The sequence below is a fragment of the Dendrobates tinctorius genome, unplaced genomic scaffold (assembly GCF_039654945.1).
Source record: "Dendrobates tinctorius isolate UK_male_01 unplaced genomic scaffold, ASM3965494v1 ptg000063l, whole genome shotgun sequence".
Taxonomy (NCBI): domain Eukaryota; kingdom Metazoa; phylum Chordata; class Amphibia; order Anura; family Dendrobatidae; genus Dendrobates; species Dendrobates tinctorius.
This window is the reverse complement of record NW_027361731.1, coordinates 7,126,668-7,142,526: the sequence shown is the minus strand read 5'-3', so window position 1 is coordinate 7,142,526 and position 15,859 is coordinate 7,126,668. Positions and strand designations below refer to the sequence as shown.

Below are 15,859 nucleotides of genomic sequence, written 5' to 3'. Positions count from 1 at the left end.
ACACAAACGCAGGTAGGAAAATAGACTGAGCAAACGATGGGACCCACACTAACTAGACAGGACAGGAAAGGAAAGACACTGTCTGAAATCACGCAAAAAAACCTGCAAAAAATGCCCAACACGTCTGATAGAAAAATACCGAAGTCACTAGACTTCGCCCACTATATCAGCACTCAGGTATATTCTGAAAGCAGAGCAAAAAGAGGCCAATCTAATAAGGGACAAAAGCAAACTGGCACAAGCAGTAACATAAGGATGGAAATTCAGCACAGCCCCAGCCGGAGCTGGCTGACCACACAAAACTGAAATAGACAAAACCAGATCAAATGTGAACAATAGCAAAAGAACACTTAGCTGAGCATGCAGGGACTGAGCTGGAAACTAAGACCTCAGGAGGCAGGAAAAAATCACCAGCAGGGATTGAGAGTCGGCTGTCTTAAATCCAGTCAGAAACTCCAGATCTCCAGTCATCTTCCTCAATATCAGGTAGCCTCTGTTAATTGGATCACCTCCATTACCTCCAGTAACCACCAGAGGGAGCCCGGAAAGAGAACTCATGACCCCTCTGTCAATATAACCAGCTCCACTACCTTCACTAATAACCAGAGGTAGGCCAGAAAGTGAATTCACAACAGTGGGGGACGAAAAAGGGGCTCCGTGCTATGAGAGTACTAAATGTGTCATGATCCAGACCGGGTTTTGAATCTTGTCTTCCCCTCTTCCGGTCCGGTCATGTTAGGGGTTAACTTTTCTCTGCCTCGTTCTGGTGTCAGGTCTGCTATTTCTCTGCGCTGCATCCTGCAGACAGTGTCAGTTATATTTTCTGCCTATGGCATGAGTAGCTAAGGCCTCTTTCACACATAAGTTTTTGCTTTCAGTCACAATCCGTCTTTTTTTGAAAAAAAAAACGGATCCAGTGAATGATGCCACTGTAACCGTTTTTTCTCAGAGACTTGTATTGGGGATGGATTGCGACGAATGGCTCATCCTGCAGGCAGTGTCAGTTATATTTTCTGCCTACGGCATGAGTATCGGACTCTGGTGATACCCTGATTTGTTCTGCTGTGTTTAGCTGACTTTGCCTATGTCTGTTCCTTCCTCTCTTCCCGCCCCGACTCAGTGTTTCCCTTAGTGTTTGGATTTCCCTGTGCTTGACTCTGCTTTGGCTAAGACCTGATCCTGTCTCTTGCTTCTTGTACTTCTGTTTCTGACCAGTACTAACCTTTTGGCGCTCCTCAGACTCTGTGTTTGGTATTCCCCCTGGTACTTCGCTTCTCTCTGGTATTGACCCGGCTTGTTTGACTATTCTGCTGCCACCTGGTGGTAGCCTCACTGTAGTGCTGCTGGTCTGCTCTGAACAGAATTGCATCCTCCCTCCACTTTGCTGCCATCTAGTGGAGTTTGCATTTTCCTGCAGAGCTGCAGCATGACATTATAACTGATCATAGACAGTTTTTTTTTCTATGTTCCTCTTTATGGATCCACTTCATACTCTGGCGGATAAGATGTCTAATCTGACTCAAATGATGCAGAACTTGTCTATGGAACATAGAGCCCTGGTCACTTCCCATAATCAACTCCAGAGGGAAATTTCTGAGACAGAAAAGTCTTTTCAAGGTTATAATAATAAATAATAATAATAAATTTTATTTTTATAGCGCCGACATATTCCGCAGCACTTTACATTTCAGAGGGGATTTGTACAGACAATAGACATTACAGCATAACAATAATCACATACAGTAGATTATAACAAATACCAAGAGGAGTGAGGGCCCTGCTCGCAAGCTTACAGCCTATGAGGAAAGAGGGAGACACGAAAGGTGGGTGGTAACAGTTACCCTGATTGAATGGACCAGTCATAATGTTAAGTGTGTAACAGTACAGACACAGAGGGCTAATGGAGGCATAAAGCATGTGGGAACATGATGCGGGGAACCTGGTTATGGTAAAACTTTTGGCTCTGCCACACAGGGATAGATTAGGTTAATGTGTTGGGGTGGTAGGCCAGTCTGAATAAATGCGTTTTCAGGACACGCTTAAAATTGTGGGGATTGGGGACTAATCGTATTGACCTGGGAAGTGCATTCCAAAGAATTGGCGCGGCACGTGTAAAGTCTTGGAGACGGGAGTGGGAGGTTCTGACTATTGAGGATGCTAATCTCAGGTCATCAGCAGAACGGAGGGCGCGGGTAGGGTGGTATACTGAAACAAGGGAGGAGATGTAGGGTGGTGCTGAGCCATGGAGGGCTTTGTGAGTGAGGGTAATAAGTTTATACTGAATTCTGGAGTGGCTGGGTAGCCAGTGTAATGACTGGCACAAGGTAGAGGCATCGGTGTAACGATTGGTGAGGAATATGATCCTGGCTCCAGCATTCAAGACAGATTGGAGGGGGGAGAGTTTGGTAAGAGGGAGACCGATTAGAAGAGAGTTACAATAGTCGAGACGAGACGAGAATGAATAAGAGAAACAGTAAGAGTTTTTGTAGAGTCAAAGGTAAGAAAAGGTCGAATTCTAGAAATGTTTTTGAGGTGCAGATGACAAGAGCGAGCCAGTGATAGAATGTGGGGGGCAAAGGAAAGCTCGGAATCAAGTATGACCCCAAGACAGCGGGCCTGTTGCTGGGGAGTAATAGTGGAACCACACACAGAAATGGCAATGTCGGGTATAGGTACATTAGTAGAGGGAGGAAACACCAGGAGTTCAGTCTTTGACAGGTTCAGTTTCAGATATAGTGAGGACATGATATTAGACACAGCGTTTAGACAATCGCCGGTGTTTTCTAGAAAGGCTGGCGTGATGTCAGGAGAAGAAGTGTATAATTGGGTGTCATCAGCATAGAGATGGTACTGGAAATCAAATCTACTGATTGTTTGACCAATAGGGGCAGTGTACAAGGAGAAGAGGAGGGGACCTAGAACCGATCCTTGGGGGACCCCAACAGTAAGGGGAAGATGAGAGGAGGAGGAACTGGCAAAAGATACAGTAAAGGAGCGGTCGGAGAGATAGGAGGAGAACCAGGAGAGAACGGTATCCTTGAGGCCAATGGAACGGAGCATAGTGAGGAGGAGCTGATGATCCACAGTGTCGAATGCTGCAGAGAGATCCAAGAGAATTAGCATGGAGTAGTGACCATTTGATTTAGCTGTTAGCAGTTCATTAGAGACTTTAGTGAGGGCAGTTTCAGTGGAGTGTAATGAGCGGAAACCGGATTGGAGAGGGTCGAGAAGAGAGTTTTCTGAGAGATAGCGGATAAGACGGGAGTGGACCAGGCGTTCCAGGAGTTTAGAGATGAAGGGAAGATTAGAGACAGGTCTATAGTTAGCGGCACAGTTTTGGTCGAGGGATGGTTTTTTAAGTAGTGGATGTATGATGGCATGCTTAAATGAGAAGGGAAAAATACCAGAAGAGAGAAAGAGGTTAAATATTTTAGTTAGGTGAGGGGTGACAGCAGGGGAAAGGGACTGAAGGAGCTGTGAGGGAAATGGGTCACTGGTGCAAGTAGTTGGGCGAGAAGATGCAAGGAGCCTGCTTACTTCTTCTTCTGTGACTGGTTCAAAATCAGAGAGTGAGTTCGATGCAGTGGGGGAGGGAGGACAGTGCATGGTATGAGGTGATTGGGAGATAATTTCCTGTCGGATCTGGTCAATTTTTTCTTTGAAGTAATTGGCCAGATCGTCAGCTCGGAGCTCCGTGGTTGGGGCCTGTACTCTTGGATTGAGTAGAGAATGAAAAGTGTCAAAGAGACGTTTCGGGTTATTGGACAGTGAGGTGATGAGGGTGTTGAAATAGGTTTGTTTGGAGAGGTGAAGGGCAGTGTTGTATGTTCTAAGCATAAACTTAAAATGGATGAAATCTTCGGGTAGATTGGATTTTCTCCACAGACATTCGGCGCACCTGGAGCACCGCTGCAGGAAACGTGTTTGCACCGTGTGCCAGGGTTGTCGCAGTCTGCGTTGTGGTGTTCTATTTATAGGGGGTGCAAATTCATCCAGGGCACTTTGAAGTGTTTCATTGTAATGCTTCAATGCAGAATCAGGACAGGAGAGGGAGGAGATAGGGGCCAATGAAGACTGCAAGTTCTTCATAAGTTTCTGGGTGTTAATGGCCTGTATGTTTCTATAAGTCTGGACAGTGGGGGTGACCTGAGCAGCCTGGCAGTTCTTGATAGAGAATGAAAGAAGATTGTGGTCAGAGAGCGGGAGAGTGGAGTTTGCAAAATCATCCACTGCACAAAGCCGAGAGAAGACCAAGTCGAGGGAGTTTCCGTCTTCATGCGTTGGAGAATTAGTAAGCTGCAAAAGGCCAAATGAGGAGGTTAGAGATAAAAGGTGAGTAGCAGATGGTGAGAGGGGAAGAGCAATGGGGATGTTGAAATCACCCATGATGAGGGTAGGGATGTCACAGGAGAGAAAATGTGGAAGCCAAGTGGCAAAATGATCCAGGAACTGATGGGAGGGGCCGGGAGGACGATACACCACCGCCACTCGCATGGAGAAGGGGGTGTAGAGTCTGACGGCATGGACCTCAAAAGAAGGGAAGACAAGTGAGGGTACTTGAGGGATAACCTGAAAGGTACATTTTGGTGATAGGAGCAGACCAACGCCTCCACCAGCTCTATTGTCTGATCTTGGGGTATGAGAGAAGTGAAGCCCCCCGTATGAAAGAGCAGCAGCAGCGGTAGTGTCTGACTGCTGGATCCAGGTTTCAGTAAGAGCCAGGAGGTTAAGAGAATTAGAAAGGAAAAAGTCATGAATGAAGGAGATTTTGTTACACACTGAGCGAGAATTCCAAAGTGCACAATTAAGAGAGACAGATGGCATGCAGGGAATATTAATAAGATTAGAGGGGTTTCTGAGTGTAGCAGTCGGGAGGTTTGACTTTCTATAACATGGGGGACCAGGGTTGGGAGCAATGTCTCCTGCGACTAGGAGAAGGAGGATAGAAAGAGTGAGCAGATGGTTAAGTGATTTGTGAGAGCGTCTCTGATGTTGAATGGTGGGACTGACTGGATCTGTGCAGTTTAACAACGTGAAAAGAGCATGAGTGCTATACATAGGAGAGGAAAGAAGCGAGGGGCCAATGTGGATGGAGTGTAGAGAGTTAATGCCATGGCGGTGGATGTGTGTGAATGCAGCGGCCAGGATTAAAATTACACAAATGCATATGGTATATATTTGTTGTACTCCAAATGTACAGGGAGTAGATGTATATAAATGTCTTACCTGTCTCCTGCCCTGTCTAACTGTCATGTTATAACTGCCAGTACTTTGATAAACTGTACTTGGATAAAGTGTGCATAAATGCCCCCTGCATAAATGCTCCCCCTAGCTAGGTCTGAATATATAGGAGGATAAGACTTAGAACTTTTTTTTTTTTTGGGCTCTCTCTCTTCTCGTTAATCAATCACACTAAATTGAGACACCAGGACCCAATAAAATGTTGTGGTCAAATAAACACATGTCCAGCACTACATGGATCATAAAGCACTTTGAAAAGTTTCTTGACCTTACAACATAAGGGGACAAGCAGAGTAAGTTGAAAAAAACTATATACCATATAGAAGCTTGCAGAGTTGAAAACACAGAGATAGCATTCAGGATTAACTGCTTGCTGACATTGAATGGAGACACAGGAGTGGATTCAGAGCAGAGACTGGAAAAGCTGGTTACCATATAGAAGCTTGCAGAGTTGAAAACACAGAGATAGCATTCAGGATTAACTGCTTGCTGACATTGAATGGAGACACAGGAGTGGATTCAGAGCAGAGATTGGAAAAGCTGGTTACCTGTATGAAGAGAATAGAGATGCGTGTCACATTCATCCATGTTATAACTGCCAGTACTTTGATAAACTGTACTTGGATAAAGTGTGCATAAATGCTCCCTGCATAAAAGGTTCTACTACACAATCAGCCTGTAAGCACTCAGAGCCCATAGATGTCTTGCTGCACTCTCCTGAAGCTACAGTCAGATACTTTCTCCAGGGAAAAGGAGAAGTTCCATACATTCAGGGAGAGTTGTAGGCTGCTTTTCTCCCTTAGACCCCAATCCTCTGATCATGTGAGTTAACAGGTGGGGATAATCATTTTGCTACTCCGGGAGGGTCCTCAAACTTGGGTTTTTTCTTTACCTGCTACTGCCCTAGAATGTGTGTCTGTGGATAGGTTCTTTGACACTTTAGGACTGATTTTTGCCGAACCGGACAGGGTCAGGGTGGCAGAGGACACAGTCATAGGTCTCACCCAGGGTAAACTCATTGCTGAATGGTTTTGCTCAGAGTTTAGATGGTGGTCCACCGATGTGACCAGGAATGACTCTGCGCTAAAATGTCAGTTCAGGAGGGGTCTGTTAGATCATCTTAAGGACTCTCTGGCTCTCCATCTTCCACCCAGTTCTTTGGAGGAGGCCATGACTCAGGCCATTCATATAGATCGGAGATTGCGGAAGAGAGGAGTGATCCAGCGAGAGGTTTCAGTATACCCTGTTAAGTCCAAGGTGATGCCATATATGGAACCTATGGAGGCTGGGGCCATTAACTTCAAGGAGGAGAGGAAGCACTGATGCGAAAGGTGACTATGCTTCTATTGTGGAAACCCGGGACATTGGAAGAAGGACTGCTCCTCTTGCCCACCGACTAACAAGCTGCCGAGTCTGGGTGATTTTCGAGGAGGTCACCCGGATTCTCAGGTACCTTTTTCCACAATTCAAAAGATTTTGTTGGAGGTGGAACTGTGTTATGGGGATTGTTACTCACCCACTTCAGCTATCATGGACTGTGGGATCTTGCCCCTATGATTGTACTATTAATCTCATTCCAGGTGCTAAATTGCCCAATGCCCGTCTGTACAATCCTTCCGGCCCAGAACGAACTGCTATGAAAGAGTATGTCTCAGAAAGTTTGCATAAAGGTCACATCCATCCCTCTGTCTCTCCTGTGGCTGCTAGATTCTTTTTTGTAAAAAAAAAAAAGATGGTGGTTTACGTCTTTGCCTCGATTTTCGGGAACTAAATAAAGTTACGGTGAAAAATACCTACCCCCCTCCCGTTATCCCTGATCTTTACAACCAATTATCTGGGGCTAAGTGGTATTCCAAGTTGGACCTCAGGGGAGTGTATAATCTTATCAGTATTTGGTAGGGGGATGAATGGAAAATAGCATATCTCATCTCTGGGGGTTTGTTTGAAAATGTGGTCATGCCCTTTGGTCTCACGAATGCACCAGCAGTTTTTTGAGAATTTAATTAATGATGTATTTTCTGACTTCATTGGATGCTTTATGGTGGTATATTTAGATGACATTCCTGTATTTTCATCTGACAAAGAATCTCCCATGGGTTATCTACGTACAGTTCTTGAGAGGTTATGGGAGAACTCTCTGTTCTCTAAACCTGAAAAGTGATCATTTTTTGTCCAAGAGCTGTCCTTTCTTGGGTTCATCCTGTCTGCCAAGGGGTTTTGTATGGACCCTGCAAAGGTACAGGCCATTGTTGATTGGGTGCAACCCAGAGACCTTAAAGGTCTTCAGCGTTTCTTGGGTTTTGCCAATTACTATTTCAAATTAGAGTTGAGAGAAACGGGTCGGTCACATTCAAAAATCGCCGACTTTCGCCAAAATCGGGTTTTGCCAAACGAAACCCGACCATAGCATGAAGTTGGCCATGAGGTCGTCGTCCCAAGCGCCAAAATTGCGTTTCACATAATGTTTTCAGCGCCTTTTCTCTGCTAATGAGCAAGGACGCACACTGTGGCAACACGATGACATGGGCAGCGGCTACCACCATCTTAGAGAAGGGCATTCAAGTGATTGGCTTGCTTTGTGTGGCATCACAGTGGCTATAAAAAGCCCTGACCACCTACCGCCATTTTACTTCTGCCGATCTCAGCATAGGGAGAGGTTGCTGCTGCTGTTTCTGAATAGGGAGACTGATAAGCAGGAAGGAAAAAAATCTGTGCTTCTGCTGATCACGATTGTCACTGTACAGTTAGTGTGCAGTGACAGGGGAGGATTTTTTTGTGTGCAGCAGCGCTGGTGGCTATTAGGCTGCATTATAAGGCTACCTGATAGCCTGCTCTGTAGACTGCTTTTTTCAAAGCACTCCTACTTTTCTTATTTTTTTCTGCATAGTTACCAAGCGTTCATTTTTTCACACACCGTATAGAGGTGTACGCTTCTCACACACTACCGTGTACCGGCTGGTATCACGGACAAATAGATGCTATCTGTGTGTGACTCCATAAAAATATAGACGGAGATTTAAATTTTCCCATACATACACCGTATAGAGCTGTCCGCTTCTCAAACAGTGTTGTATAGCTGCTGTTTGGATTAAGGTCAAATACATACAGAGACAAAGTGTGTGTGAGTCCGTATATACATATACGGACATTTCCATATTTCCATACACCGGATTGAACTGTCCGCTTCTCAAACAGTATCGTATAGCTGCTGTTTGGATTACGGTCAAATACATAAAGAGCCAAAGTGTGTGTGTGAGTCCGTAAAAACATATACGGACATTTCCATATTTCCATACACCGTATAGAGATGTCCGCTTCTGTTACAGTACCATATATTTGCTGGTTGGATTACAGTCAAATACATACTGGGAGAGCGTCTGTGACTAAGGAAATATATACAGAGATTTACATTTTTCCCTAAACCTTATACAGCTGTATGCTCCTCATACAGTACCATATAGCTGCTAGGATTTTTGGTACATTTTCCCAAACATGAGGAAGTATGGTGGAAGAGTCCGCGGACGTGGGCCGGGGGGAGGCAGCTGGTACTGATGGTGGTGGTGGTGCATCTGCTGGTTATGCCAAAAGCACAATAGCAGCTAAGGCAGGAAGTGTTGAGCCTGCATCATCATCTGGCTCAAGAAGGCCTGGAAGGTTCCATTTTCTGGAAGTAGGTAAACCGCTATTAAAGCCGGTGCATCAGGAACAGGTTTTGGCTTACATTGCGGAAACAGCCTCCAGTTCTATCGCCTCCTCTTCTGAAGTTTCAAAAACTGCAACCACTGAGTCGTTAGTGCAGTCTTCTGGTCAGGAACAACACCTTTCCTTGTGCCCTTCACCCCCAACAAAAGTGAAGGATGCGGCAGGCCACACTTGAGATTACTCCATGGAGCTCTTTTCACATACCATGCCTGGGTTACCCAGTCAAATCCTGAATTCCCCAGTCCAAGATGAATCTGACATGGAATGCACTGATGCACAGCCACTGCTAAATGATTCTGCTGGTACATTGACCCAGAGCACTACACTGCGCTCCCAGTCTACTGAGCCAGAATCTGATCCTGATGAAACTCAGGTGCCCCTTCCCGCATACTATACCACCTTACACGCTGAGACACAGAGGAAGGTGCACATGAAATTGAAGAGGAGGTGATGGATGACCCAGTTGTTGACCCGGATTGGCATCCAGTGGGGGAAGAGGGTGCTGCTGGCAATAACTCAGAAGAGGAGGAGGATCCGCAGCAGGTATCGACATCACAGCTGGTGGTATCTGGCAGGCCCGTAGCAGTCCAAAAACGTGTTAAAAAACAAAAAGAGTTGCAGGACAGCGTGGCCAGATAGTCAAATTAGCACAGCGTGCAAGCCCTGAAAAGTTATACCATAGTAGGAAGAGTGCAGTGTGGCACTTTTTTGACCAAAATCCTACTGATGAGGCAAAGGTTATCTGTAAGAAATGTGGAAGGACCTTTAGCCAAGGGAAAAATCTCAGAAATTTGAATACCAGTTGCATGCTTAGACATTTAACCACCATGCACTTGCAAGTGTGGACGGAGTACAATACCTCAGGTATCACATGTGCACCTGCTCCGACTGAAGGTAAGCAGCAACGCAACATCGCTTCCCTCACTGTAAGCCCACCGGTTAGCACACCACCAGAAAGAAATGTTGAGGTGTAGTCGCAAGGGCAAAGCAGTCAGGGAATCACAATGTTTTTGCAACATAAGACTGAATCTAGGCAATCACCACCACCATCACCATCACCAACCCACTCTCAGTCCATCAGGTCCACCGCTAGTTCCCCCATATGCACCTGTCAAGTCCTGCTCACCCTACCAGACAATCTGAGTAGGACAAGAAAGTACTCATCCTCTCATCCACGTACACTGGATTTGAATGTCTACATTGCCAAACTAATCTCATTAGAGATGATGCCCTATGCTGTTCCACGCTATGACCTACCCAGTCGCACTTCTTTTCTCGAAAAGCCAACCCTACCCTCCACCAGCATGTGAAAGACTGCAATGTCCATGCACTGAAACAATCAGTGAGTGGAAAGGTGCACCTCACAACAGATGCATGGGCCAATAGGCATGGCCAGGGTCATTACATGTCCATCATTGCGCACTGGGTTAATGTGGTGGATGCAGGCTCCACAGGGAAGAGCGGCGGTGGAACAGTGCTGCCTAGCCCACGGTATAGGAAACAGTTGGCTCCTCCTCTTCCAGAAGCGAAAGCTTGTCGACAGAGCGCAGTCGCACGACCACTCCATCTGCAGATGCCAGTGTTGCACACGAGGTGTCCCACTATCGAACAGCTAGTGGTAAGTGGCAGCAGGCTGTTTTAAAGATGATGTCTTTGGGCGCCAACAGACACACCGCGTAGGTACTGGCCAACTACTTGCAGCGAGAAACTGAGTCATGGCTGGGCAGTCTGCATCTTGAGCCAGGCAAGGTAGTCAGTGATAACAGCCGGAATTTTGTGGCGGCCATAGCCCTTGCAAAACTCAGACACATACCTTGCCTGGCTCACACCTTGAACCTGGTGTTGCAGTGCTTCTTAAATAATTATCCGGAGTTAACAGCCCTGCTCCATAAGGTGCGAAGACTGTGCTAACACATTCGTCGCTCGCCCATAGACTCCAGTCGTATGCAGAAGCTGCAGCAATCGCTCTACCTCCCCAAACACCGCCTAATCGTAGACGTTGCAACAAAGTGGAACTCCACCATGCACATGGTTGAGAGGCTGTGCGAACAGAGACAGGCTGTAATGCATTTGTGGGAGGATACACAGGCAGGCAGTTTGAGGGCAGACATGGATTTGTCGGGTGTGCAGTGGTCAAAGTTGAAAGACCTCTGTAAAGTACTTCAGTGTTTTGAGGTAAGCACACGGCTGGTAAGCACAGACAACGCCATCATAAGCATGAGTATCCCACTTATGCGTCTGCTCATGCAAACTTTGAAGTACATTAAGAGTCAGGCATCTGCAGCAGATGAGGAGGAAGAGGAGGGAAGCCTTAATGACAATCAGCCATTGTGTCAGTGAGGGCAACTGACCTAGACGAGGTGGAGGAAGAAGAGGAAGAGGAGGAGGAGGAGGGGGATGATCATTTTTGGGAGGAGGATGCTTCTCAGGGGGCAAGAGAAAATGTTGGCATGCCAAGGTCAGGTACAGGGTTTGTGCGTGACTGGAGGGATGTGGATTTGCCAGAAAGTGCTCCTCCACCCACCACTGGCAGTGCATCATTGACACCTGGAACATTGGCCCAATGTGTGATTATGCCTTGCGGATCCTAAAAAGGGACCCCCGAACAGGTGGGCTGGCCCACTCTTGGGCGACAGCCCCTGATAGTACAATAAAGTGTCTCTGACGGTGGGGGGCCCACTCACCGTCAGACACACCGGCGTACTATGAGGGGCCCTGTGCCAGTACCGGCGCCCATGAGTGGGCCCCCCTGCTTGCTCAGGGCCCCAGCACTTCCAATACTTACCTCTCCCTGCTCCACCGCTGTGTAGTCTGGGCAGTTAAATTCCTCACAGGGACGGCCACTACAAATTTGGTGAACTGATCGATGATGGTTAAGACGTAGCTATGGGCTGTCCTGCTGGGCTCTACCTTCAGATGATCAATAGCTAACATTTGTAATGGACGTCGACTCACAATCGGATGCAGTGGTGCTTTATGATCAGCTTTCACAGTTTTCCTAGTAACAGACGTGTGACATTCCTGCCACCATTTTTCAATTTCTCCTCTCATGCCAATCCAATTGAACCGCCTACGGCCTGTGGCTTCTGTCTTTTGTACTCCAAAGTGACCAGACAGATCATGATAGGCAGTGAGGACTATGTCTACATCTCTCCCTGGGATCACAATTTGATGGAGACGAGTAACAGTGATGGGATCCACGCTACTGCGATACAGCAACCCTTTGTTCACAAAGAACCGTTTTCGCTATCTCCACAGACAAAATAATTGAGGGTCAGCATCGCCTCTGCGAATTCTCCCGGGAGGTTTTCCCGTGATTAGTAATTCCCAAATTTCTGCAATCACTCGACTTTCCGTCTGTACTTGTATCCATCTAGCTTCCTGTAGCGGAGAGTCTGCACTGGCTTACTGAGATTGAAATCTATACAAAGATTTAAAAGTAAACCAACACTGTATACTGTTGTACGCTTCGAATACATTTCCCTTTTTTTACTTTTTATATTCTGGTGTAATCCATACTGAGCCTGTGAGAATTTGTGTCTGACTCTGGTAAAATATAAGGAGATTTAAAATGACCCCAACACTGTATGCAGCTGTACGCTTGTAATACATTACCCATTTTCGACTTTTTGCATTCTTGTCTATTCCATACTGAGCCTGTGAGTGTCTTTGTCTGACTTCGGAAATATAGACGGAGATTTACAATTGCCCCTAGACTGGATACACCTGGTATCTGCTGATACAGTACCTTTTTTCTACATTTTGGATTACGGTTACATCCATACTGACTGAGTGAGCATCTGAGGGTAACTCCTGAAATACAGTATATATGGAGTGTGTATAAAAGCCCTCACCACCGACTGCCATTTGTCTTCTGCCCATCTTTATAGTAGGGAGAGGTTGCTGATGCTGTTTATCATTAGGGAGACAGTTAGGCCTGTAAACAGAAGTTCTTATGTGCATGTGCCGAATGCAATTGTTGTGTACAGTTAGTGTGCAGTGACAAGGGAAGGATTTTCTTGTGTGCAGCAGCGCTAGTTATTAGGCTGCCTGCCAGTGACAGGGAGGATTTTCTTGTGTGCAGCAGTGCTGATTATTAGCCTGCCTTATAGCAGTATTGCTGTGTGTACACTGCTGTGCAGACTGCTTTTTACACAGCACTAAACCTTTATTCTTTTTTTCTGCACAGTGAATGAACGTTCATTATTTCCCACACCGTATAGCGCTGTATGTTCCTCACACACTACCGTGTACCGGCTGGTATCACGGAGAAATACATGCTTACTATCTGTATGTGACTCCGGAAATATATATGGATATTTACATTTTCACTTATACTATATACACCTGGTATCTGCTGATACAGTACCTTTGTTCTAAATTTTTTATTACGGTATAATCCATACTGAGTGAGCGTGTGTGGTTTACTCCTTCAATATATACTGAGATAAAAATTTTACCCTATAGTATATACACCTCCTATCTTGTGATACAGTACCTTTGCTCGACATTTTGTATTACGGTCAAATCCATACTGAGTGAGCGTCTGAGGGTGACTCTGGAAATATATACTGAGGTTTAAATTGTACCCTGTAATATATATACTTGCTATCTTGTTATCCAGTACATTTTTTCTACATTTTGTATTATGGTCAAATCCAGACAGAGTGAGCCTCTGAGGGTGACTCTGGAAATATATACCGAGATTTAAAATTAGCCCAACACTGTATACAGCTGTACGCTTCTGATACAGTACCCTTTTTTGCTATTTAGATTCTGGTCTAATCAATACTGAGCCCGTGAGAGTCTGTTTCTGACTATGGAAATATATACAGAGATTTACAAAGACCCCTACACTGTATACAGCTGTGCACTTCTGATCCATTACCCTTTTACTGCTTTTTATATTGTGGTCTAATCCATACTGAGCCTGATGGCATCTGTTTCTGCCTCCTGAAATATATATGGAAATTTACAATATTTTAACTTTACTATATATACCTGCTATCTGGATGATAAAGTACCCTTTTTCAACTTTTATATTCTTGTCTATTCGATTCTGAGCCTGTGAGCGTCTGTGTCTGCCTCCTGAAATATATACGGAGATTTACAATATTTTCAGTAGACTATACTGTATATACCTGCTATCGGAAGGGTACAGTACCCTTTTTAATCTTTTTATATTCTTGTGTAATCCATACTGAGCCTGAGAGTGTCTGTGTCTGCCTCCTGAAATACATACAGAGATTTTTTTCTATTTTCACTATACTACAGATACTAGGTATCTGTTGATACAGTACCCTTTATGCCAGAAAGTCCTCCTCCACCCACCACTCTAAGTGCATTATTGACACCTGGAACATTGGCCCACATGTGTGATTATTTCTTGTGAATCTTCTTTTTATATTATACTGTGATCCATACTGAGCCCGTGAGAGTCTGTGCGTTACTCCTGAAATATATATGTAGATTTAAAAATTACCCCAACACTGTATACAGTTGTACGCTTCTGATCCATTACCCTTTTACTGCTTTTTATATTGTGGTATAATCCATACTGAGCCTGAGAGCGACTGTGTCGGCCTCCTGGAACATATACGGAGATTTAGAATGTTTAAACTATACTATATATACCTGGTATCTGGTGATACTGTACCGTTTTTCAACTTTTTATATTCTTGTCTAATCCATACTGGGCCTGAGAGCGTCTGTGTCTGCCTCCTGAAATATATACAGGGATATAGAATGTTTAAACTATACTATATATACCTTGTATCTGGTGTTACTGTACCCTTTTTCAACTTTTTATATTATTGTCTAATCCATACTGAGCCTGTCAGCGTCTGTGTCTGACCTATGAAATATATACGGAGATTTACAATTATCCCTAGACTGTATACAGCTGTACACTTCTGATACAGTACCATATATCTGCTGGTATTTTGGGTCCATTTTCACAAAAATTAGGAAGTATGGTTTAAGAGGCCGCGGACGTGGGTGACCAGCTGGTACTGATGGTGGTGGTGGTGCATCTGCTGGTAGTGCCAAAAGCACAATAGCAGCTGTTATGAATGAGTCACCGGAGGAGGAGAAAACAAAAATACAAGCTAAGTCCAGAAAACCGGAAAGGTTGGTAGCTATCGAATTGTAGACCCCTGATCCTATACACCACAACTAACAGTAGCCGTGAGGGGTTCCTACGGTGCCCTAGACCCCTCGTCACAGCCGGAGAACTACATAAGCCTAAAGAAGGAAAGGGGAGATCTAAACTGCCCCAGAGCAGACCCCAAAGCAATAGACAGCCCCCAACATGTATTGTCGGTGAAAAACAGATGAAAACACAAACACAGACAGAAAGACAGGCTGAGCAAATGATGGGGCCCAACTAACTAGCTAGGACAGGACAGAAAAGATGCTGGCTGCAATCTGCAAAAAACCCTACCAAAAATGTCCCAACCGTCTGATAGGGAAAAAGGCACTGACGTCGCTAGACTTCAAAATCACTATATCAGCACTCAGGTATATTCTGAAAACAGAGCAGAGATAAATTGATCAGAGACAAAAATGGAATTCAGCCAGTCCCAACCAGGACTGGCTGAATATAAACACTAAGGAAACCAGACAAAATCTCATGGAATAATAGCAGGGCAAAAACTTAGCTTTTAGTAGACAGGAACTAAACTGGATGCAAGAGCTCAGAGCAGAAAGGATCACCAGCAGCCCTGCAGGGCGTCGGCTGCCTTATATCCACTCAGAAATTCCAGATGTCCAATCACACTCCGCCTGTTCAGATGACAGGTTCTTCCTATCCCAATCAATTTCACTACCTCTCTTCACCAGCAGAGGGAGTTCATCAGACATCAAAGGTGAAGGGGAGAATGAACTCACAACAGTACCTCCCCCTTGAGGAGGGGTC

General features: G+C 45.3%; 1 protein-coding gene across 6 annotated transcripts in view; it reads right to left on the bottom strand.

The window, feature by feature from the left end:
- LOC141094236 (uncharacterized) overlaps nucleotides 1-15,859 on the bottom strand; it is a 93,643-nt gene that overhangs the window by 16,078 nt on the left and 61,706 nt on the right. For 2 of the 6 annotated variants that reach the window (XM_073580049.1, XM_073580048.1), the window contains exon 2: nucleotides 5,674-5,789. The exons of 3 other annotated variants lie outside the window; for them this stretch is intronic. In XM_073580049.1, the coding sequence (XP_073436150.1) occupies nucleotides 5,674-5,713 (40 nt within the window). In that variant the 5' untranslated portion in view covers nucleotides 5,714-5,789. Of the gene's footprint in view, nucleotides 1-5,557; nucleotides 5,790-15,859 lie in introns of those variants that run through there. One more of the 6 variants, XM_073580047.1, reaches the window with a different exon arrangement.